This window comes from Globicephala melas, chromosome 12 (genome assembly GCF_963455315.2).
Source record: "Globicephala melas chromosome 12, mGloMel1.2, whole genome shotgun sequence".
NCBI classification, from domain to species: Eukaryota; Metazoa; Chordata; class Mammalia; order Artiodactyla; family Delphinidae; genus Globicephala; species Globicephala melas.
In genome coordinates this window covers 30,049,647-30,075,147 of record NC_083325.1, presented here as the reverse complement: position 1 = coordinate 30,075,147, position 25,501 = coordinate 30,049,647, and the positions used below count along the sequence as shown (strand labels likewise).

Below are 25,501 nucleotides of genomic sequence, written 5' to 3'. Positions count from 1 at the left end.
AGCAAGGATCATTGTGCCTATCTTGCAGGACTGTTATGAGAACAAATTAACATATGTAAAGTATGGAGAAGAGGCCCATTTATTAAGCGCTAGGTCTTGGTGAGCAGTCGTTATAACGACAGCTGTCTGTGCTCAAGCTGCTTGAGCTTGCCCGAAGGTGCCATATGGCCCTAGCTGGGTGCATGAAATTGAGAAAGTAGAGTCAAGTAAATCTGTGACAGGCAAGGCCATTTAAAGGGTAATTGTTAAACTCTGAATTATGACAATTTTTTTTTTAAAGAGACTCTAAAGCTTTCAAGACTGCATTTATTTGTCTGTAGAAGATAGCCCTGGGCCAGCCTTTTCACTTTGCATACTTGAGGGAACCTGAAACAGAAGAGAGCCCATCGTAAATGGCTAACAGACAGTTTAAAAACAAACAAAAAATTAGTTAGTAATCAAAGACGTTTACATTTAAAGATACCATTTTTTGTCCATTACAAGTCTATCATTTTAATAGATCTCATCGTTGGCAAGGATATGAAGGGCTTGGCACTCTTACATAGCTGGTAGTATTATAAACTGGAACCAAGTGGGACTTCCCTGGTGGCGCAGTGATTAAGAATCCGCCTGCCAATGCAGGGGACAACGGGTTCGAGCCTTGGTCTGGGAAGATCCCACATGCTGTGGAGCAACTAAGCCCGTGCGCCAAAACTACTGATCCTGCGCTCTAGAGCCCGCAAGCCGCAGCTACTGAGCCCGCGTGCCACAACTACTGAGGCTGCGCTCTAGAGCCTGTGAGCCACAATTACTGAAGCCCACACGCCTACAGCCCGTGCTCCGCAACAAGAGAAGCCACCGCAATGAGAATCCTGTGCACCGCAACGAAGAGTAGCCCCTGCTTGCTCCAACTAGAGAAAGCCCGCGCACAGCAACAAAGACCCAGTGCAGCCAAAAATATATAAATAAGTAAATAAATTTATGTAAAAAAAAAAAATTGGCACCAAGTCACAGATTGTACCTACCTGTGACTCAGTTCTACTTCTGGGAATCTATCCTAAAAACAAAATGAAATACAAAAAAGAGCTAAACACATCAGGTTGAGAACAAAAAACTGAAAACAAATGTCCAACAATTAGAAAACTGTCCCATTTAATGAACCATTAAAACTTGTTATAAAGACTATATAATAACCTCCAAACATGCCAATGATAGAATAAGAAAACAACATACAATGTTATACACCTTATGATAATTTCTTAATTCAGTTGTAGGAAAAAATTTTGCCAGCATAGTAGTAGATTTCTATCTGTGGCTTTTTTAAGATGGTAAGATCACCCTGGGCTTCTCAATTTTCTGAAATCTCAACTTAAATCCATGAGCTAAAAAAATAAAGTCACTCAAATCCTGGTCAGGCACTTCAGAAATGGAAACCTGGATGTATATTAATATGAAATACTGCAAGCAAATGCTTTAATTTAGCTTTAAAAAACATTTCTTTACTTCCTAGTCCACTCATTTACATTTCAAGGGTGAGCTCTGTTAGAATGAAAGACCATTAAAAGGTTTAACACTATTTCCCCACATCTCCCAGGCCCAACCCTTTGTCCACGCACTGGATGTTGGGCCAGTTACTTAACTTCATTCCTTAGTTTCCTGACATGTAAAATGGGCACAACTGTTTGTACGTCACAGGACAGTTATGAAAATTAAATAGGTTATTACGTATAAACTGCCAGGAATAGTGCCTGGCACAAAGTAAGTATCAATATCTATTGTTTCTGATCTTGAACAAGTCTTTTCACAATACATGTCATCAAGCTTTCTTTTTTTTGAGTTCAAATTTAGCTTTAGAAGTTTTATTTAAAAATTTTAAAACTTTTTACACAACCAGAATGTTCTAAACCTAGAAGACAATTCATGTATTGCTGTGTTTACCTAGAAGGTTAAAGGATAATTTCATCTTATCAGCCTACAGTCCAGTGTATTACAGATTGTTGTCTTAGTTTCTTTTCTTTTTTTAAGTTAGCTGGGAAATTCCAGGATTGTAATATTTAAGTATCGGAATACAAAAACTCGAAGTTTATTGATGTCTTATTCTCACAGTTCACTTAAAAATGTTGGCCTCATCTAAGTCAAGGAGTTGAAGGTCCAAGAAGAAGGGCGTCTGAGGAATAGACACCCAGCCTGCAGTTCAGCAACTTTACTAAGGTGGGTGTAACTCCTGCTGTTGGTTGTGTAGCTGGATAATCTGACATACTATCCAGTGTACCCTTCCCTCCACCCACTGAGTCAAGGCTGGGGGGGTGGAGTGACGGGGCGGGAAGGGATGGATAGATACCGGCCAGAAGTCCTCAGAGTTCATTTCCAAGCTTAACAACAGTCTGAAAAGCAAGACTCTCATTTGAAAGAGGCCAACTTTGTCGAAAGGGAGAGCTCAGATGGCTGCTCATGGGGTGTCACAGTGCAGGGAGGAGGCAAGATATGCCAGCGGAAAGCCTACCACAACCGAGACGGAGATGAGATTGAAACAGCGGGAGGTGGTTCCTCAGGGAGGACGGACCAGTGTGTAGAAGCTGCCTGACCCCTGGGAAGGGTCCTGTACTGTGCCATCCCGGCCTTGACCAGGGGACGGGGGAGAGTTCCAAAGGTAACAGAACCCAGGAAAGGCAAAGTAGAGTCTGAGGAAAGCAAGGATCAGTACCCACTTCTCAGGATACAGTCTCTCAGAGGAGCTGGTGAGCACTGGCTGAGGGACATCCTTAGGAACATGGGCCTGAGGGCAGCCATACAGCCCATCTGGAGCGGGAAGGCTGGGGATACGAGAAGAGGCCTGGGTTCTGAATGGCATGGCTTAGACAAGAGAAGCCACAGGGGGGCCATGGACACCCACAGCGGATGTCAGCTCAACCACACCCAAGATCAGGGGCCAGAGAACTAGCTGGGCCAGAGGTGGGGCAACACACGAGGCTCCCACCACAGCCTCTGGAGTGTACACACTCCTCACGGTACCAGAGGAGGAGCAGAGGGAGGAGGGAGATCACTTAGGAGGCAAAGGAGCCCCCACACGGAATATTCTGAACGCTGAACTGACTCTGCTTTACTCAAAGAAGACAGGCCTTAACGGGGCAAGATAAAGAGTTCTCCCACCATCTGCGTCATAAGGGGTTCTCAAGAACAAGTGGAGAACAGTGTAGAAAGTAAAGTGGCATTTCTTCCCATCTAAACTGTGCTCTCATTGTTAATACTGCTTCAGTGTGTGAAAGTCCAGCCAGGACCCAGAGATCAGAATCCAGCCTTGTGGCCACAGCCTCACTGCCTCCTGTCTGGAGGGAAAGCCATACAGATGATCTTACAGCAAATGAAGCTCATTCTGAGCAGGGCTTTGGCCACAAAGCCCCATGTGGTCTGTCTCCTCTCCTGGGGACCTGGCCCAAGTAGCATGAGGCAGGGGGACTCTGCCCCTCGGTGCCTCTCACCTCAGAGCAACCCCAGTGAGGCAGGTGCCCCAGGCCTGTCTTCTACACCAGAGGTACTGGAAGGACGACTCCTGGAGGGAAAAACCTTCCAAAAAGGAAGAGAGCGATCCAAAGAGGACCGGAAGAGTTCTGAACGATAATTGAGTCGTATTTCTAATCCCTTTACCCTCCCACTAAAAGATCTACATTTAATACTGTGTCTTTGGCGTACATTTTATCCCTGATCTGCTCTGGATAGCCCCGGAATTAGAACAGGGGAGAAGGTGGCAGGTGGGAGGATACACTGACCTCCCTCAGGGGCGGGTTTATGTGGTCCGAGCATTTGGTGGTTTTCTGCTGACCCAAAGGAGCTGTCTGTCTCCAGGGAGGTCCCACAGCACATCAGAGAAGTCCTGCCTCTAAGGACGCTCTCAGAGAAGGGTCTTTGAGAGATCCTTCCATCCAATTCTTGCCATTCTCTTCCTTGTTCATGTGGGACCAATGAGGTGGATCTTTCATAAAACTCATATAAATAATCCCTCCAAAAGTCCACAAGAATAGATGAGCACTAACTTCAATTTATTTAATCACCAGACCCATTATGTGTCAGACAAATGGAAATTGCTGGCTTTCTCAAATGACTCTCAGCTCACTGACAGACCCAGGAGCACATACCACATAGAGATCTCCTCAAACACACCAAGCTTCACGTCACACACACTCACATGCATACACACAGACAAAACCCACTTCCATGATTGATTCAATCTTTTGTCCCCATAGAAAAATCTGAGTTACGACAAAAGAAATCTCCCTGTCTTATTTTCACAAAGAAATAAGGATGTGTCTTCCCTGTAACATTTTCTTCTTACTTGATCAGATTGGGCCTTAAGGGTCTTCCTTGGGTGCTGGTTGGAGCTCTTCCTAAGTAGCTGTAGCCTGGGGAACACCCCACCAGAGGTGGCATCACTCCAAAGTTAGATGGATCCTGTCCTGCGTGCACCACATCTCACCTTCCCAAAGTTCCAGACAGAATGACCAGCATTCATATCATCAGAGCACCAACCCCTAAACCCCCGAAGTTCAGAAAACGATAACGTCCCAGAGCCAAATGCAACCACTCGTGCAGCCTTTCCTCTGTGCCCAGTGCCCTTGGTCCATACGGCAAAATTAAATGCCTACACTGGAGATGCAGCATGAGGGGGTGGGGACTGACCAACCAAAGAGCACCTACCCCATCAAAAGGGAAGTTCAATTGTTTAAAACTCATCAGAATATGCCCACTAGGCCACAAGTAAATACTGGGGCAGATAAAAGTGATTCCCAAGGATAAGCCTAGACCTACCCCCTGTCCCGCCACACACACACACACACACACACACACACACACACACACACACACACACACGCTCTACTATGGTGGAATTTTTGCTATCACACATAACCACTACCTGGAGGAAATGTGAGATGGAAGACAGAACATAGTGCTCCAGGGCTTTCTCAGGAAGCTAATAAATTCATCCCAACTAGCCAGACCATCTCATTTCAGAGCTTAAATTGCTATTAGAAGAAATGTCCCCAGTGGTTAATTTCACACACAGATGACCACAGCCTGAAGGAGGGGTCGAGGAAATCTACCACCCACCAGGCTTCCTTCTCTCAGAAACTCTTTCCAAGGAACGCTCCCATGACAGGCCAAAATTCAGAGGTGTATAATGGCGGCACACCCAGGTCCCGTAACAGGCACCTACGTTCATGCATATAACGCTTTCCAGAGCTCCTCTGGCCCCAGCACAACTGGCATCTCACTTCAACACTGAGGGGGTTCTGTGTCCAGGGACACAGTCTCTACAGGATGACAGGCAACTCTGAGCAAAATTCAGAGCCTTGCATGATGTGAAATGCCCAAGCCAGAGCCACGGTGACAAATAGAAGGAATAAACAATGGTGGGTTAGTGAACATCTTGCCACCCAGTAATGTCTAATCCCAAAAGAACAAAATCCTACACCTTGAAAGTCCAATTTTAAACAAGCCTCCCTGGACCTTGACATTAATCCCTATCCCTACCGAGGCCAGATGCATGGCTGGCCCACGTCCTCTCCATCCACGCACACACTTATTTGCTGATTCGGTCCCCAAGTGAACCCGCTCTGGCCCGAGCAGTTCATCTCCCGTCCTGCCATCAGCAGATTCTTATGTGCTTCCCTGGGGATTTTGCCTCTCAGGAATGTCGTTGATATTGCACAGCCTTTTCTGACCACACCCCCAAGTCCCTCCAAATGCCCATCTCTACCAGCACCAGATTCCACTCCTCAGAGATCCTCTCCAAGAGCAGGAAGAAGGGTGCCATTCCTGCAAACTGAAGCTGGAGGGGACCTGCCTCCCAAATCCTGAGCCCCTCTGTATATGAGCATTTCAGTCCAATGTGCCACATCGGCTGTCCCCAGGTCTCCAGTTAGGGTATCTGGGCAGATCCTGAAACCCTATGTAGTTGCCCTTCAAATAAATGGGAATGACCCCTTATGACGATTGTTTGGCAAATAGAGACCAGTCTGAGCTTTGTTTCCTTGGCCCCTTTATCTTGATCCATCCTAGAGAGGGTTATCATGGAGGGGCAGCCTGTCATGGGTGTTGTTATGGGCTGAACTGTGGTCCCCAAAATACAATGGAAGTCCTAACCCCCAGTACCTGTGACTGTATTTGGAGTTAGGACCCTTAAAGAGGTGATTAAGTTAAAATGAGGCCATTAGGGTGGGCCCTAATCCAATCTGACTGGTGTCCTTATAAGAGGAGGACATTTGGACACATAGAGGAGAGACACCAGGGCAAGCACACACCCAGGAAAGGCCATCTGCAAGCCAAGGAGAGAGGCCTCAGAAGAAACCAAACTTGCCAACACCTTGATGTTAGACTTCCAGCCTCCAGAACTGTGAGAAATAAATGTCTGCTGTTTAAGCCACTCAGTCTGTGTACTTTGTTACGGCAGCTCTAGCAAACCAACTACAGGTACTAAAGCCCAAGAGGGGTAAGGAGAACAGCCATGCAGGGAGGAGATGGTATGGAGATGGGAGGTGAGTTACCCACTGGATGTCCTTGAGGAAAGTGATTCCAAGGCTGGAAAAGTACAAGATGCTCGAGCTTGGACCATCTTCTGCCAGAAAGGAAGTGATCAAAGAATGATGGTGACATTCAAGTGGAAAGGCAGCCCACTTACAAGGGCTGTCACTGGCCACAATGAGGACAGTTTGAGTAACAAAATAAGTCATGATATTATATGATGATGTAATAATCCACTGAATGGAAAACCACATGTCTATAGTATTAAAAAGTTAATATAGAAACAACCAAAATGTTCTACAATAATCATTAAACTGTGGCACATCCATCCCATGAACTAATACTCACCAATAAAAAGGCAGAACAGACTACTGATACAATAACTTGGATGATTTAAAGCACATTGTGAAAAATAAATAAAGCACGTTGTGCTGAGTTTAAAAAGGCCAGTCTCTAAAGGTTTTGCACTGTATGATTCCACTTATACAAAATTCTTAAAATGATCAATTAGAGAGATGGAGACCAGATTAGTGATTGCAGGGGTTAGGGAGAGTGGAGGAGTAGGGGTAGTGGGTGGGTGTGACTATAAAGGGTAGCATGTGGGACAGCTTTATGGTGATGGTTCCACAAAACTACATATGCAATAAAATGACATGGAGGGCTTCCCTGGTGGCGCAGTGGTTGAGAGTCCGCCTGCCAATGCAGGGGACGTGGGTTCGTGCCCCAGTCCGGGACGATCCCACATGCCGTGGAACGGCTGGGCCCGTGAGCCATGGCCACTGAGCCTGCGCGTCCGGAGCCCGTGCTCCGCAACGGGAGAGGCCACAACAGTGAGAGGCCCGCGTACCGCAAAAAAAATAAAATAAAATAAAAATGACATGGAACTATGCACACATAATACCAATATCGACTTTCTGGTTTTGATATTGTACTATAGTTACATAAGATGCAGCCATAGGGGGAAACTGAGTTAAAGGCAATATTGGACTTCTCTGTCGCAAAATAAAAAGTTTAATAGAATGTTTGATGGGGCTTCCCTGGTGGTCCAGTGGCTAAGACTCGGCACTCCCAATGCAGGGGACCTGGGTTCAATCCCTGTTCAGGGAACTAGATCCCACATGACGCAACTAAAAGATCCCCCATGCCGCAACTAAGACCAGGCCCAGCCAAATAAATAAATATTTTAAAAATAAAACAATAGGTATCACTTTAAGAAAAAAAATAGAATGTTTGATGAATAATGAGATCTCTAGATAATTTCAAAGCACCTTCGCACAAAATACAGATTAATTACAAAAGAAAAGGGCTAACTTTAAAGTGGAAAGGCCTGGAAGTCACTACGTTAAGCACATGATCAAAGTGAATATCCTTAGTAATGGGACAAATCAAAATCTGCCCCCCTTTGGTAGGGTGCAATGAGTAGAAAACCACAGCACTTCCATATTGCTGCCAAAGATGCATATCTGAATCTAATCAGGAGGAAATAGGCAAGCCCGGATCAAGAAACATTCTACAAAACAACTGGCCTGTAATCTTCAGATGTGTCCAGGTCATAAAAATTACCTGAAGACCAAGGAATTTTTCCAGGTAAAAGGAGGCAAAAGGCAAGGGACAACTAAACGCAATGCATGATTCTTAACTGGGTCCTTTTGCTAGAAAGGACATTTCAAGACTGTTGGCGCTACTTGAATGGGGCCTGAGGATTACATGACTGTAATGCCACATAATCTCCTGATTTAATGGCTGCACTGTGGTCATACAGGGGAACGTCCCCATTTCCCATTTGAAGGAAATGCGTGCTGACGTCATTAGGGGCGATGGCCATCAGGTTGGCAAATGACTCTCAAATGGATCAGGGAAAAAGTTCTTTGTACTATACTTGCAACTTTTCTTAAGTTGATTTTTTTCAGAATAAATGTTTTTCATTTTTTAAATGAATGATCTGAATGTCAAAGAATGAGAAACCCCTGACAAAACTGATGAAATCCTAAAATCCTTCTGCAAACACTGGCACTCTTTACCTTCAGGCCTTGGAAGTCACGCTTGACAGAAGTTATACACATACGTAAAAAATCTCAAATACGCGATTCTCTGTTCGTTCTAAGAATTAGCACACTCTTCCAATTAACACCTTAGGCGTGGTTAGCTAAAAGACTAAAAATTGAGTGTTGTGTTCCCTTTTTAAAACATTTCCAGCCAGAACTTCCCTGTTTCCTACTAGAAAATGATGGTCCCCACTTTAAATCAAGTTACCATAAATTGGCAAATTCAATGATCAATTATCCTTGGAAAAGCAGGACTTCCGTTGTACATCCTTGGCGCTGGCACAGGCCTGCTCTGTACCAGGCCCAAGGGGACTGGCTGGAAGGACTAGCCAGGCACCTCACTGTGAGAATGACATGGTGATGCCTACCTGATAGGGACCAGTGAGGATTAAGTGCAAGCAAGATTCTTGCCTTAATATCTAACACACTAAAACCACATTTGGGGAAGCATTACCATTACTAACTTAGACAGCCAGGTTCAAGGTTCAGTTCACTCTTCTCCTTTTCAGTTTCGCTCTTTGTTCTCAGTCATTCCCTGTCAGCTCATGTAATAGAATAGGAATTCTGTATCCTAAGAGTTGACTGGAGAGGGAAGTTTTAAATCTCAAGTGGCCAGAACTGGAAAATCTAGACTGAGCATGTGCACAAGTGGGATCCTTAGAAAACAGTAATCAAATCGGAAACGAGGCCAGCCAGTCAGCAGAGAGCCTGTAAGACCTCAAACCACAGCGGGGCATTGGCAAGAGCCAAGTGAGAAAACCCAGACCACTTGTTGCAAACAGAATGACAATGCCTGGGGCCCATTGTTGACTGCTCACCAATCAGTACTGACTGCTTCAGAAAGAGAAAAGCAAGTACCGTATGCTAACACATATATATGGGATCTAAAAAAAAAAAAAAAAAGGTCATGAAGAACCTAGGGGCAGGACGGGAATAAAGATGCAGACCTACTAGAGAATGGACTTGAGGATATGGGGAGGGGGGAGGGTAAGCTGTGACAAAGTGAGAGAGTGGCATGGACATATATACACTACCAAACGTAAAACCGATAGCTAGTGGGAAGCAGCCGCATAGCACAGGGAGATCAGCTCGGTGCTTTGTGACCACCTAGAGGGGTGGGATAGGGAGGGTGGGAGGGAGGGAGACGCAAGAGGGAAGAGATATGGGGATATATGTAGAGCTGGTTCACTTTGCTATAAAGCAGAAACTAACACACAATTGTAAAGCAATTATACTCCAATAAAGATGTTAAAAAATAAATACTGATTGCTCATGGCGTGGCAAGCAGACTTAATAAAGTCCAAGTGAACACTGACATGCCAGGTACTATGCTAGACACTCTGCTGACATGATGTCATTTGAACCTCACAGTTACCTTATGTAGGTACAATTATCATTCCCATTCTACAGATGGGGAAACTGACGGTTGGAAAATTTTAGCAGCTCACTCAAGGTCACACCGCAAACAAGTGGTAAAACCAGGGTTTGAACGTCAGCATTCTGTCTCCAGAGCCTGCACTCAACTGATCTTCTAAACCGCCTCCCACCACCACCCATCATTTGTTACTCCACGGCCCCCACTGTTCCTTATACCACGCTGAGCAACTTGCTTAGTCCCAGACTCCTGCAAGCCTTTCTTGTTTCAGCAGCAATCGTGTTGGAGGATGGAACAAGGGGTCTTGCTTGTGTAACACTGAGACACAGCCAGAGCAAAACGTCCACTCTCTAGACTTGGAGAAGCAGACTGCTCCAGGCAATGGCTTCCTTAGTTTGGCAAGGTAATAAGTGATAATGTTACAATAAACCCCTTTGTTATTACTTAGAAAACTGTGTCTTCCAACAAGGCCAACTTAAAAACAAATGCGCGTGTGTGAGTGCGCATGTGTGTGAGTGAGCGTGTGTGTACATGGGATCACCATTCAGCTTTATGGAGGGCAAGCTACTTCTTTTTCTGGAGACCTCAGAATCCGGAAAACCTTTTGATGTATTAATTAGGGTCGTAAAAAATTAAGCTTAGGTCCCTATTGGGTGATTTTGGAGGAGTTGCCTTCCCCTTGAGCAGCTTTCCAATTAACTTGGGAACATAATAACAGACCTTTCAAACTAGCAAACTCACCTCCCCACCTAGGTACTTTCACACAATGATCTTGTTTCAATCATGTTTTAACATGGAAAATATCTCATGCCCAAGGGATGCATTATGAGTTTTTGGACATCAACATGACTAAGAAGAAACACTTCACCAGACTCCTGGCTGGAGAGATAACTCCCATTGTAGACATCGCCCCCTGGCGACAAGTGTGTGCCAACTCACCATTGCCGCCATCTGCCCAGGACCCTTCCTCCTCATTCTTCAAGCCCACAGCACAACCGGCGTGTGGTATATTTCTCGATAGCTCTCTAGCCAAGGACATATGTGGTTCAGAAGTATTGTTGCTACAGTTCTGATGATCTGGGTCTTGTTTCTAGAAACCATATTTAGTTGTCAAACAGTATGACAGATTTTAAAGATTTAAATCAATATATTTCAAAGTTCTAATGTACGAAATTGTATTTAAGTAATGAGGGCAATGCTTAAGTTATTATGGAAAGAAAATCATTGCTCAACAGACTGTATTTTGTTCTACTATGACCTTAAAATGTTGTGTGATTGGCAACTGCATTAAAAAGACTATAGCATGGGACAGAGTCTATGTTTTATAATGAATGCAGCACAAAACAAAGCACTTCTGCTAGACAATTCACATGCAAGAAAAAACTAAGGCAGCCACCTGCACCTGTCCAGGTATTACGACCATGCCACAACCCAGCCATCCAGTTTGGCCAGTAGGACAATCCATTCCCACCACTGCAAAATGTATCCTCCCAGTAGTCACGTAATTAGGACTAGCAGACAAGAGGAAGAAAACTAAAAAGTACCATTATACACGTGGCTATTTCTGCCCTAAGTTCCTAGAATGAATATGCTTCTCTTCTCTCTACTATCTGTCCTCTTTTGTCCCTAAACAGGATCACATAGCTAATTAGAAAAGGCCTTCATGGATCTAACAACTGTTGTTCTTCCATCCTTTTGATTCTTCTCTCCAGGCTCAGACTTCCAAGTTGAATGAGCTTGAAGTCTGCCACTTCCCTCTGCTTGGATTTCAGATATTTACCAACCACATACCCTCAACGCACAGCAAGGTGACTTCCAGCCACCCCTGGCCCCCCTGCAGCTTCTCAAACGACTTCCCATGCTCACATTCCCAAGATGCCCCCTCCCTGATTGTAGGACCCCATCTTGCTTCTCCACCTGCCCCTCTCTGATGGCTCCTCCTTTAGCGCTCATTTCTAAGGCCTCTTCTCTCTTCATAGTTTACCTCCTCTGACGACTAACCCATTTTCAAGCCTTCTGCATTTGCCTCTCCATAGAATGAGCCCATGAAACCAGCCCACACCTTCCACTGCCTAATGGACACCCCTGCGCTATGTGCCCCAGTAATGGTTGTGACATCATGGTGCCTCACAGTTTACAAAGCAGGTTCACTTGTGTCATCCCACTGGATGGTCACAAAACCCCATGAGATCAGCATCACCAGGAAATCAATGAGCTCTCCGGCAGGGTTGCCCCTCAGGGAGGGCCTCTCCCAAGGGACATCCCTCTTCCTTTCTGTGTCCTGCCTGAGGTGCGTCCTGCTGAAGGAAAGCGCTGCCGTAGAGAGGGTTTAAGGAAACTCCTGTCATGCCCCTGCTGTCAAAGTCCCAGTAAAGGCTAAGCAGTTCGGAGCTAGATGCCCTGGACAGCAACAGGAGGTAGGGATACAGATGGCCAGGAACTTGGCTCCAAAGCTTGCACAGACCTAGATTCAGACTCCAGTTCTGACATTTCTTAGCTGTGTGGACTTTACCTGTATTTTGGCATCTTCTTCAGTAAAACCAGGGTCATAAATAGGTCAAAGGACTGTATAAACTAACTAGAACGGACACATCAATTGTCTGGCACCTAGACAGGGCTCAATAAACGGTGGGTATCGCTGTTCTAACTTCTTAAACCTTTACCTCAGAGTCTTTGGCTCCTTCCAAAACATCACTGAGAACTTGTATGTATTCAGCTGCACCTTTGAGGATATCAACTTTGCTAGGCTTCCTGCTTTGGGGAAGAAATGGCACCAGCGTCTTCAGTTTGGCAAAACCACGGTTGAGATTTTTTATCTGGAAAGCAAAAAGGCACAGTGACACACAGGAAGCTAACTTGTAAGGCATCCCCCCAAACCACGGAAGGCGGTTGTGAGGGCTCGTTTCCACAGCTCTCTTGTCTGGGCGGGGAATCTAGGCAGGCAGGTGCTGAAGAGCCATCGCTCCACTGGCAGTACACTTCCTGGCAAGGGGAGAGGGAGGGGCATGAACCTGGCAGCAGGGATGGATGGACTGGGAGGCGTGTCTAGGTCCACACAGACCTCCTTCTCTTCCTCTGAGAGCATCCCCACTGCAAGGTAGAGGCGGGCTGGGTAGTGGTTAAAAGCTGTGAGTCAGTACATCAGGATTTAAAACCCAACTCTACCATTTAGCTTTACAAAACTGTGTAGGATACTTCATATCGCCAAGCCTTGGTCTGTTTACCTGCAAAGTGGAAAATACTCCCCTTGTTGTGGTGTAGCTTTTTTTATGGTGATTAAGTGACATAATTACACACCAAACACTTCCTCCTGGCACACAGAAAGTCTTCAATAAGTTGTACTAACGATAATGAATAAACTGTACAAACACTCGTCTATTCAGGTACTGTGCCAGCAACTCTTCAACCTCTTTCCCAGCGGAGTTGATGATATAGAGTCCAGAGAGTCTGCGCGTTGGCAAGACTTGAAAAGTAGAATGAAGAGCCTTTTTTCCTTCATCTCCAGGGTCTAATTACTTAGCTCTGAAGGCCTAGAATTCTGATGATCAACCCCCCGCTGGAGGACTCAGGCCCTCGAAGAACCGGTTCCCACTACACCATGAAGCCAATATACTCACTCACTTATATTGAGAGCTCTCTCCTACCCCACATCAAAGTGGGCAAAGGACATAGTCAGCCCATTCACAGCAGAATACAGTGAATGTACTTCATAAGTTTACTGGTCATAATGTATTTCATAAGTTTATTGGTCATAAGTTTCAATAAACTTATGAAAATATTCAACTTTAATAATCAAAGAACTACAAATTAAAACAGAAATTAGATACCATTTTTCATGTACCAAGCTGGTAACATTTTTGTTTTGATTATTGTACCCAGCATAGGGGATGGAAAAAGGGAACAGTCCTATAGCCTGCAAAAGGGGATAAAAATTAATAAACTTTTCTAGAAAGCAATTGGGCAACCTGTATCAAAAGTCACAAGATCGTTTATATCCCAGTAATTCCACTTCTACTGTTTTGCTCTACAGCAATTATCAGACATGGGCATAGATCTATGTACCAGTAAAAAGCTGCAAAAAATCATATATGCCCAACACTAGGAGACTGAATAAGTAACAGTCCATTTATATGTTGGACTATGCAGTCAAAAGCTGCTCTGCCTAGAATATGAGGAAATGCTTTTGATAACGTCAAGAGAAAAAAATACAAAGATATGTACTAAATCATAGCAACTTTGTAAGATTATGAATACGCACAAATATAAATAGAAAAAAGACTAGGAGGATATACACAAGAAGGATAGTTCATGGTAGTTATATTTGCATTGTGGGTGTTTCCATTCCCTATTCAGTCATTTCTCTGTCTTCCAGGTGTACTAATTTCATCATTATAAAGAAAACTAAGGTCATTAGTTTTAAAATAGTAGGTAACACCAGGACCCATTCTCTGCAGAAAGCAATTCCTTCCTGGTGGGGAAAGCCCAACTTAAAATGCAAAATATCGGATCAGAATCTTGTTTGAGAGCCACATCAACACATCAGATCACAGGGTTATCATAAAGGGCTCCCAACTTTCCCTTAAGTCTTCTACACCTGCTTGGTCCTTTCTCCTCACGCCCGTACCCAAACAAAGCTCCGAGCTGATTGACTGGGGCTACGTTTCTAAAGGGCCCAGGAGTGTGCAGGAACAGCCCCCAGCAGAACTTCCTCCTCAAGTCCCAGGCCGGAATGTGCGCGCACCCTCTTCCAGCGTTCGCCCTTCCCTCTCTCGGTAGCCTCTGCAGCAGCCCGACCCAAAAACTGCAAAGGGAGGAAAGGAGACGGAATCTCACAAGTTTGGGGCCCGAGTTTAGTTAGTAATACTAAAAGCTACCAGTAGATGGCGCTCCAACTCCGCCCGAGGGACCATCCCCGCGGGTGAACCGCGTACCCGCCAGGGTGGGAAAGATCCACTTTCTGTCCCCCGCCAGGGGGTTGAGTGGGAGTCTGGGTGCACACCCAGGCTTTGTTTAAATTCTTTGTTTAAAGTAAGGAAAAGAGTAACTTCCATTAGGCTCCCTGTGCCTCGCCCTATTTGTGCTTGGAGGCAGAGCGCTGGGAAAAGGGGACCCCAAGCACCCACCCAGCGCAGGAGGTAGTGAGACGTAAGCGCACTGCCGCCTCTGAGGGTTCAAAGCGCCTGCCAGGGGGAGACGTTTCTGAAGTGGTAAGCGGCCCCCTCGGCCTTCCCCAGACCCGCTTCCCGCACCGGTCCAGGTGGGTCGCAGGTGAGGCGCCATCCCGGCGCGGGTGGAGGCGAACACGAGCGGCCCTCGGGAGGTCGAAGTCGCCCCGGGCCCCCGGGCGGGAAGTGGGCGCCCTGGGCCCCCGAACGTGTCCGAAATGGGTGGCGGGTCTGGGGGGAGCCGGGAGGAAGGCGGCCGGGTCTCGGGACAGGGACCTCGCGGGGCCGGCGCTCACCCGCTCGCGCTCCTTGGCGTTGGCCACGCGCCGCCGCTCCAGCACCAACTGCAGGTCCTCCGTGGACGAGTAGCCGCCCGACGGCAGCCGCTTGAGCCGGCAGACGGCGGCCAACTGGGGCAACGGCCCGAACTGCTCCCGCAGCACGTCTTCCAGCACCTCGGCCGGTGGGGCCCTCAGGAGCGCCGGCGCGGCGTCCATGGCGGCGCGCGGGGGCGGGAGGCCGGGTCTTCCCGCGCGGGTACCTGGGCCACGCGGGGTCGGGGGCGGCGGCGGCCCGGCCACCTGCCCCCATTCCCCTGCGCGCCTGCGTACCTGCCCCGCCCGCTCTGGGGAAACCGCTCCGAGACGCTCGGTTCAATAAGCCCCACAGGTGATTTCCGTGGAGCCTGGATTACAGCGCTGGCTCGCAAATCGGCTGCACACTGGAGTCACCTGGGGAGTTTTAAAAAATCCACCTGCTCGGGTACCAGTCCCCCACATTCTGACTCAACCAATCTGAGTTGGGACCTGAGCGTCTGGACATGTGTACACACGTGTAGGCAAATATACATACGAACATGTATACGTTTACCAGAAAAAAATTGATGGATAGGGGCTTCGCTGGTGGTGCAGTGGTTGAGAGTCCGTCTGCCGATGCAGGGGACACGGGTTCGTGCCCCGGTTCGGGAAGATTCCACATGCCACGGAGCAGCTAGGCCCGTGAGCCAAGGCCGCTGAGCCTGCGCGTCCGGAGCCTGTGCTCCGCGATGGGAGAGGCCACAACAGTGAGAGGCCCACGTACCGCAAAAAAAAAAAAAAAATTGATGGATACACTCAAAACGTTTTTCAATTTCATTTTGAAATAAATAAAAGTTGCAAGAGCAGAAACAAAAAGGTCCTATATCCCCTCACCTAGATTTCCCACTTAACTTTTTTCACATGTGCTCCACCACTACCTTTCTCTCTATGTGTATTCCCGTTTTCATTTTCTAAAGCTTTTCCTTAGTCTTGTCCTGTCTTCATGGCTTTGACAATTTCAGAGAGTAGAAGCCTTTCAGTGTGGAGGATGTCCCTCAACCTGGGTCTGTCCAGTGTTTCCTCATGTCCAGACCCAGGTCCTGCCCTCTTGGCAGGGACTCGATAGGAAAGATGCTGAGCTTTTCTCAGTGCCTCACATCAGGAGGCGTGATGTTGACCTGTCCCACCGCTGGCAATGTTAACTTTGATCACCCAGTCAAGGTGGTGTCTGCCAGGTTCCTTCACCATAAATTGACATTTTTTTCCCTCTTAATTGATAAATATTTTGTGAGGAGATATCCTTAGCATCCATTACTGACTCCTGCCTGAATTAACCGCCACTCTGATAACAGACAAATGGTCAGCATCCTCTTTGAGGAAGAGCTCTCCCTTCTCCCCAGTAAGTGTTTCATTTTGTGTTATGTCAGCATGAGCTCATGAATTTCTATTTTATTCAATAAGATGTAATTCATTCATATCATTTATTTTAATGCTCATACTGTCCCAGATTTGGCCTGTGGGAGCCCCTTCAAACTGGCTCCTCTGTCCTTTTGACATGACCCCTTCATTGTTTGAGCACTTACTTACTTGTGCCAAAAAGACAACATGTTCCAGGCTCATCCCGAATTCTCCTAGCCCCTGCCCTGAAATGGGTCAATTCTCCTTTTAGTGGAAGATAGAATTTAGAAACCAAGTTTGGATGTTCATTCCTTTTGGGATGTCATTACTTCTAGGCTCTTTTTGCAGACAGGAAATAGATGTATGCATGCACAGAAGCAGACGCACACATACAGCTGTATCTATCTCTATATAGATGGACAGATATATTTAAAAAGCATGAGTTCACACTAATACCTCCAGTTCCAATCCAATACCTCAGGTTTCTCTCTAGTTTCCCCCTTTCCCCCTTAATTCCCTTCTTCAACAGTGAGAAACTTCACTCTGGTTACTTATTTGCTCGGTTCCCACATAGAACTAATTTCCTAGCCACATCAGCCACCTCCTCAGCCCCATCTCCATGGCAACTGCCTTCAAGGGCAGGGTGAGGGGAAAAGAAGAGGACACACCAAATGCTTAACCAGGGTTCCCCTGAGCAGTGGGCCTGGGAATGGGGAGCTTTGATCTGTGAATCTCATCTTCTGTGTTGCTTGCATTTTCATAGCATGAAATTACTTTTATAATTTTTAAAATATATTTTTTAAAGAAGGAAAATTATGTGCTCTGAGTTCATTTGGTGCTGTCTGCTGACAGGCAGAGAGAAGGCAGCAAGAGCCAGGTGTGTGGGGATGAAGCTTAAAATGGAGATGGTGGGCTTCCCTGGTGGCGCAGTGGTTGAGAATCCACCTGCCAATGCAGGGGACACAGGTTCGAGCCCTGGTCTGGGAAGATCCCACATGCCACGGAGCAACTAGGCCCGTGAGCCACAACTACTGAGCCTGTGCGTCTGGAGCCTGTGCCCCGCAACAAGAGAGGCCACGACAGTGAAAGGCCCGCGCACCGCGATGAAGAGAGGCCCCCGGTTGCCGCAACTAGAGAAAGCCCTCGCACAGAAACGAAGACCCAACACAGCCAAAGATAAATAAATAAATTTATTTTTTTTAAAAATGGAGATGGTTTACCCCTTTACTTAACTTTCCTTGGGCGTCAAAAAGAACATCACCGACATTATTTTATTGCCAAAAGCTCGAGTCGGCAGGCTGGTGTGCGTCAGAAACCCAGTGTGAGAAACCCAGACTTTACTCTTTCAGACCTGCTCCCCTCCATCAACTCCAACTATCATTTTCTGGCCCCTTGGCTGTTTGATTCCTCAACTGAGCCATCTGTTCTGAGGGAGAGCAATTACATACACCAGTCTGAGCTGAGGGGCCGACACCTTTCCATCACACAATAATGCAATGGCCTGATGAACAAAAAGTTTATTTCTCTCGCCTCTAACAGTGTGAAACGTGGAGGTCAGTAGTGCATCTCTGCCCCTCATGGTCACTCAGGGATTGAGATTCCTTCCAAATCACTGCTCCTTCATCATCGCCCCTGGGGGTCATTTCCCAAAATGGAGCTGTCCCGTTTGAGGCTTCTGCCGTGGCTGGTGTCCGACAGGGATCACCTTCACAGCAGCAAAGTCCTCAGGCCACTTGCACCAGTCAAGGTCCAGAAAACTCTTCTAGGGTCAGAAACTCTTCTGGGTATTTCAAGCAGATGCCAAGGGGTTTATAAAGGTGCTTACACAATCAGTGGGAGGGCGGGAGAAGCAGGAGGGGCTCTGAGTCCAAGGACACACCTCCAAAGCAGCAGCCAGGCAGCAGGGAGCCCCTGCCCCTGCAGCTGCCACTCAAGCCTCCGAAGCTGGGGGAGGGGCCCGGGAGACTGCTGCAGAGAAACCCCAATTTCCCATGCCCTGGCATGTCCACAGGAAACAGGTGGTGGGACAGGGAGGGGCGCTCTGCCTCACTTCCATGCTGGTAATCTCACACACCTGTTTCTAACTAAATCTTTTTTTTAATAAATTTATTTAGTTAGTTAGTTATTTTTGGCTACTCTGGTCTTCGTTGCTGCGCATGGGCTCTTCTCTTGTTGCAGCGAGCGGGGGCTACTCTTCGTTGTGGTGTGTGGGCTTCTCACTGCGGTGGCTTCTCTTGTTGCGGAGCACAGGCTCTAGGCCCGTGGGCTTCAGTAGTTGTGGCACGTGGGCTCAGTATTGTGGCTCGCCGACTCTAGAGCGCAGGCTCAGTAGTTGTGGTGCACGGGCTTAGTTGCTCCGCGGCATGTGGGATCTCCCCGGACCAGGGCTCAAACCTGTGTCCCCTGCGGGCAGGCAGATGCTTAACCACTGAGCCACCAGGGAAGCCCTAACTAAATCATCTTAACTGGCATCCAGAGCCATGGGTACAAGGGGTTCTGGGAAATGGAGCTTCGGCCTTCCTGCCTCTGCGATGCAGAAAGGCACCCTGGAGAAGGGAGTGAGGACAGTCTGGTCCACATTATCTTCCACCCCGAGACAGAGAAATTGCCCCAGCACGTTCACCTCATCAGTCTTTGCCTATTCGTTACCCTGGGACCCAGCTGAGAAGAACACCCCCTCCTGCTGATGGAAACACCCATTGTGGGTGCTTGGAAGCCTCTACCACACCAGCCAGATCGTGGCTCAGACACAGTTCCCTTAATCTCCTTAGGTCAGTCAGACATGAGAGAGCGGTGAAAACCAGCTTTAGTAAGAGAAGGCAAAGAATGACATTTTACAAGGATCAAAAACTCTAAAGGGACATGTTTGCATTGCCCAGAATGCCTATCCAAGTCAATCTGGCAATTTCATATTAGTATTCATTTTCCCATAATGTGTATTATTATTATTACATATTATTTATTACATACGATATACTATTCTACCTCACCGCATTCTTGGGACTTAGACTTTACTCTGATGTACAAGTGGGAAAGTTAATGCCAGAGAAGTTGAGTACCTAGCCAGGTCATGCTGCTGGTCAGTGGCAGAGCTGAGCCTAGAGCTCGGGCTTGCCGTCTCCGTGGCAGTCCTTTTTCCTCGAGGTCTGAGCAGCCCCCATCCCAAGGGCTCTGGGCCCAGCCCTGTGCCTCCGGTTAGCCTGGTACCCCAGCACCCGGGCCCTGCTCCTGTCCCAAGGTCCTGCTCCCTGTGCCCCACACCTCACCTCCCTTGAGCTCCTCCTCCACCCCCTGGGCATGAGCTGGGGTTAACTTCTTGGCCACATCTTCAGCAGAGGTAACAGTGGGTCAGAAGTGCTTTTCCACCAACAGCGGAGAAGAGGAACAGACCCACGGGCTGTGTCCCCAGGAAGCTGCTTTAAGGTCATTTCCCCACAGGGACCCTCAACTCGTGCCCTTCTCATTTGTGCTGCTGGGCTAAGGCCACAGCCATAGCCTGGAGCTCTGACAAGATGCCAAAGGTGCCTGGCAGCCTTGCAAAGGGGTGGATGGAAGCTTAGGGCCTGTGGGGTCACACGGAAGAGCTGAGACTTAAGCAGGGCCCAGGGGTTCATCGTGGCTCAGAGGGGAAGAGCTTCTGCAGCACAGGGGTTCCTAGGACTTTTGAGCGAGTCATCCAAACTCTAGGCCTCACCTTGCCATCTATAAAGCAGAGATTATAACAGGAGCTTCCTCAGAGTTGTAGTGAGGAGGCCATCAGGCTATTTGTGTAACAATAACAGCTAAACTCTAGGCCTCACCTTGCCATCTATAAAGCAGAGATTATAATAAGAGCTTCCTCAGAGTTGTAGTGAGGAGGCCATCAGGCTATTGGTGTAACAATAACAGCTAAGGCTTATACAGTGGGATCTGGGTGCCATGCACTACTCTAAGCTCAATATATATGCTAATTTTCTAAATTCACACAACAGCCCCAAGAGTAAGGGATTCTCATTTACTCACGGAAGAAGAAATTGAGACACAAAAGTCAGGTAACCGGCTTTCGCAGCTAGAAAGGGGCAAAGCTGGGACTGGACCCAGAGAGTCTGACCACAGAGCCTGGGTCTACAACCACGAACCTCTCTTGCCTCGTGTAACTCCCACCCCATTGGAAGTGATGGTGAGAACAGCAATGATGATTTATGAACCAGATGGAATGTCCAGAAACTCGGCTATTACACAGACAAATCCTAAGTGACCCAGGCAGAGGGATGTTCTGAGCAACAGTGCAGGAACTGCAGTCAGAGCTGGTTGAGGGGCACTGAGGCCCAGGGCTCGGTTCCAGTGACCCTACAGCGAGGATGCCGTGAGAGGCTCAGTGGAGCCACCTTGAAGAGGGCCCAGATTCCTCGTCCTGGGATCTATACAACTGAGACTGGGAAGCTCTTGTCAGATTGAAGAAGGGTAAGATTGCAACAAAAGCAGGGCTCTGGGAGGTTTGAGAGGAAGTGGGATCCAGACTGCTTTGGGGGAGGGTAAGGGGATCTGAGGGGCACAGCTGTGCTGTGGATACCCTGCTGCGTGGACACTTGTCCTGCAGGAAGAAGCCTTCTTGAGGCCCAGCTGACAGCCCCTTGTTCTATCCTAAATCACCACCACCACCCCCAAAAAGCAGCCCATAACTCCTCACTCTTCTGTGACTCTAACTGAGGCCTGGAGCCTTCATTGGCAGTGCAGGTCCTTGGGGGTGTTTGGCTTTGAGCTGCAGGAATCGCTAGTAGCAGATTGAGGTAGAGCCATTTATAACTGGCCCTTATAAGTGAGAAAATACAAAGAGAGAGGGTCTTCCTAGTAGGCATGGTGTAGGCTTACGGGGAGACCTGGCCAAGGCCCAGGCCCAAATCTGGGCATTGCCCATGGGAGCAAGTGTTGTAAGAGTTCTGGAGCATGGAGGGCTGAGACATTAGTTGGTAGAGCACACTTGGAGTTTACAACTATAATAAGTAGGGGTAGCTTTTCCTCTAAACTAGTGACCTCCATCCTCAAGATGCTGTACCATCTTCCTCCAGAATGCGTTCTCCCTCCCGACTGAGAAATTATTCTAGAAAACTAGGCCTCGAAGGTCATTTCATGAGAGCCAAAAAGTCTATGCCTTCCCCTCCCTATGCCAGAGTCCGGCTGTCCCCTAAATCACAATGTGTAGACAGACCCCAGCCTCATCAGGTTGGGTCCTCCTACTGAGGGAGACTGGAAACCATGGCCCTGGGAGACAAGGCTGTGGGCACACACCAGATGGCGGGAATCGTCACAGCCTGCTGTTGCCATCAATGCAATCTGAGTGGAGGCAGAGTGGGACAGGGTGACAAGCTGACTGCTTCCCCCAGGACAACTGCGGATTCACTCTGCCTCCCCAGATTCTCTCTGCTCCATCTACAGAGAACTTAATTCCTCTGCCTTTCTCTTTCTTGGGGAGACTGCAGCTTTCAGAACCTCCTCTAGAGGAGAGAAAGGGCCAGCCCGGGCATAAGAATTGACCCTGGAATGTGAGCAGGAGAGAGTCCTTCAGGTTTACCAGTTCCTGTTCTGTTAGCTCTAGACCACAGACCATGGAGGGCTGGGTGAGCAGCTGCTACTCCAGAAGGTCCCCAGCCCCAGGTTTCAAGCAACACAGGACTCCTTCCTGTGGCTCTGAGAAGGGGGCAGATGTCCTAACCACCTCTCCTCCCTACTGGAATGCCGGCTTCATGAAGGCTGGAATTTTTATCTGTTTGGTTCGCTGTTGAATCCCCAAAACCTAGAAGAGTGTTTGGTACATAGTGGAAGCACAATAAATAATCCTTGATTGAATGAATATGGATAAAAAGTAAAATTCTTCAAGTATATGTAATGGTTGCGATTTTTTTTTTTTTTTTTTTGGCCAAGCCATGCGGCATGTGGGACCTTAGTTCCCCAACGTGTAATCGAACCCATGACCCTGCATTGGGAGTGTGGAGTCTTAACCACTGGACCACCAGGGACATCCCAATGGTTATGAATTTTTTAGACATTAAACAAAGTAACACTGAAATACCTAAATCAAAAGCTATTAGAGGGCAGCTTCACTGGTGGCACAGTGGTTAAGAATCCGCCTGTCAATGCAGGGGATACGGGTTCGAGCCCTGGTCCAGGAAGATCCCACATGCCGTGGAGCAACTAAGTCCATGTGCCACAACTACTGAGCCTGTGTGCGCGCCTAGAGCCAGTGCTCCGCAACAAGAGAAGTCACCACAACGAGAAGGAGCCCACACACCACAGCGAAGAGTAGCCCCTGCTCGCCGCAACTAGAGAAAGCCCGTGCAGCAATGAAGACCCAATGCAGCCATAAAATAAATTAATTAATTAATTTTAAAAAAAGCTATTAGAAATCTGAGAATGTGGCAAAGCATAGATAAATGTGGATAACCATAGATAAATGTTAAACATGGGAGAGTTAAAATCCTCTCAGAGAAATTTATAGGCTGAGTAGACAGAACATAAATGAGGATATAGACTATCTGAATAATGAAAATTACAAGTCTAGTCTAACAAATATGCCTATGGAACATTCATAAAAAGTGAAATACACTAAGTCACAAGGAAACTCTCAGTAAATTCTAAGAAAGTGGGACATATTATTTAATACCGGCTTCTACTTTTCTTTGTGTAAGCTAGGAAAACCCTAAAAGAAAGAAATGCATACAAATAAAACAATAAACCCATCTCTCTATATATCTATATTGATATAGCTGCAAAATACCAAGGAATCAACTATCAGGAAATCAAATCTAGCAATATATTAAAATAATACGATAACCAAATAGGTTTCTATTCAAAAACTGCAAAGATAATTGATCATTAGGAAATTACTAATGTAATTTATTATACTAACATATAAAAGGATAAGTTTTTTTAATGGTTTATTTATTTACTTATTTATTTTGGCCACACTGCACAGCATGTGGGATCTTAGTTCCCAGACCAGGGATCAGACCCGTGCCCCCTGCAGTGGAAGCATGGAGTCCTAACCACTGGACTGCCAGGGAATTCCCAAAAGGATAAGATTTTAATTAATATTTTGGTATATGCTGAAAACCCATTTGACAAAATTCAGTATCCATCCTTAATTTAGATAACCTCTGGTTATTTGGAATTAAAGGAAATTTCCTTCACTTTATAAAAGGTAATTATCAGAAATCAACAACAAACAACTTAGTGTAAAACTGGAAATAGTCATATTAATGTCAGGAACAACACAAGCATGCCAGCCATCACTACTAGTAGTTAACATTTTTCTGGAGGTCTTACCAATACAGTAGCAAAAGAAAAAGAAATAAGGTATAAATTCCAGAAAAGTACAATTGCAGTTACCATTACTTGCAAATAATGTTTTTTATCCAGAAACCCAATGCAATTAACTAGAAAAAAGAAAGAACTAGAGTTATTACATATGTATTCAATAACATGTTTTATATATGATAAATATGCAAAATTAATAGCTTTCCTTAATACTATAATATCCTATTAGAGAATATAATGAGTTTTCTGTTGAAAGAGGTAGATTCAATGCCCACATTCATGTCTGTTTTCTCTGAAAATCTACTATAATGACAGTAAAGGAATAAAAATAAGAAATACCCACAATGACAAAGAGAATGGAAGAAAAATCAACAGCAGATAAGAAATTTCAACAAAACTTGGAAGCTGGTAGTGGGTGAATGAGTGGTAACTGAATCAGCAGAACTGAGAAAATGGAACTCAAACTGGCACTAGTGAGTAAAGTGAATAAAAATGAGGACAACCCCAGTAAGTTCACAACCCTGAAGTAGCAGTTACCTCTGAAGGCAGGGGTGCAGGGCAGACTAAAAATTGGAGAATCAGTTGAAAGTTTTATGAAGACCATTTAGAGCTTACACATCCCCTCCTCCACCTCCTGTAACTAGGCAATCCCCTGCACTGCAGAAGGGCAGTTTATATCCAGAGAGGTCTGCACAGCCAGACTGAAAGCAGGGGCACTCAGGGGCCATCTCTGTACCAAAGAGTGAGATGCCTAGACCCCTTTCCCCTCTGCGGAAATGCTGGCAGTTGAGCTTCTATTTCCCAAATGTTTGGGGAATTCCTTTCTGAAGAGCCCTCCACAGCCATTGGATTAACTGCAGCAGGGATGCTCCAGTGAAAAGCCTAGCTAACCACCTTATGCCCTTTAGTGAACTCCACCAATAACCAAGCCCCGCCCACAAACGGATCTAAAAATTTTTGAAAAATTAAAGGGGGGACTCGCCCTACTGGATAACAAAATGTATTACAAAGCTACAATAATTAAAGCAATGTGGTTCTCATAAAAGAAAATGAGAGCTCATGGGAACAATGCAATCAAGAAACTTGTAAGTACTCATCAATAGACAATTGGCTTAAGAAGATGTGGTATACTGTGTATATGCTGTCTACAAGACACCCACTTCAGACCTAGGGTCACATACAGACTGAAAGTGAGGGGATGGAAAAAGATATTCCATGCAAATGGAAATCAAAAGAAAGCTGGAGTAGCAATTCTCATATCAGACAATATAGACTTTAAAATAAAGACTATTACAAGAGACAAAGAAGGACACTACGTAATGATCAAGGGATCAATCCAAGAAGAAGATATAACAATTGTAAATATTTATGCATCCAACAGAGGAGCACCTCAATACGTAAGGCAAATACTAACAGCCATAAAAGGGGAAATCG

The 25,501-nt window shown here is 46.5% G+C and overlaps 1 protein-coding gene across 1 annotated transcript; it reads right to left on the bottom strand.

Annotated features, from left to right (window-relative positions):
- Positions 1-1,000: 1,000 nt before the first annotated feature.
- FIGLA (folliculogenesis specific bHLH transcription factor) lies at positions 1,001-15,577 on the bottom strand. The gene is made up of 4 exons (XM_030877723.2): positions 15,377-15,577; positions 12,579-12,731; positions 10,784-11,005; positions 1,001-1,036 (listed from the first exon to the last, which is right to left on the bottom strand). Exons 1-4 carry the CDS (start codon positions 15,575-15,577, stop codon positions 1,001-1,003), a joined length of 612 nt encoding a protein of 203 aa, XP_030733583.2.
- Positions 15,578-25,501: the final 9,924 nt, after the last annotated feature.

Bases quoted from the DNA above. Each gene is read 5' to 3' on its own strand.
- FIGLA (XM_030877723.2), bottom strand. From the start codon at position 15,577: ATGGACGCCGCGCCGGCGCTCCTGAGGGCCCCACCGGCCGAGGTGCTG. The intron at 12,732-15,376 runs GTGAGCGCCGGC...TTTGCTTTCCAG, and splicing joins ACGCCAAGGAGCGCGAGCGG to ATAAAAAATCTCAACCGTGG. The intron at 1,037-10,783 runs GTGAAGTGTTTC...TTTTGTTTTTAG, and splicing joins TCTCTCCAGCCAGGAGTCTG to GATAGATTCCCAGAAGTAGA.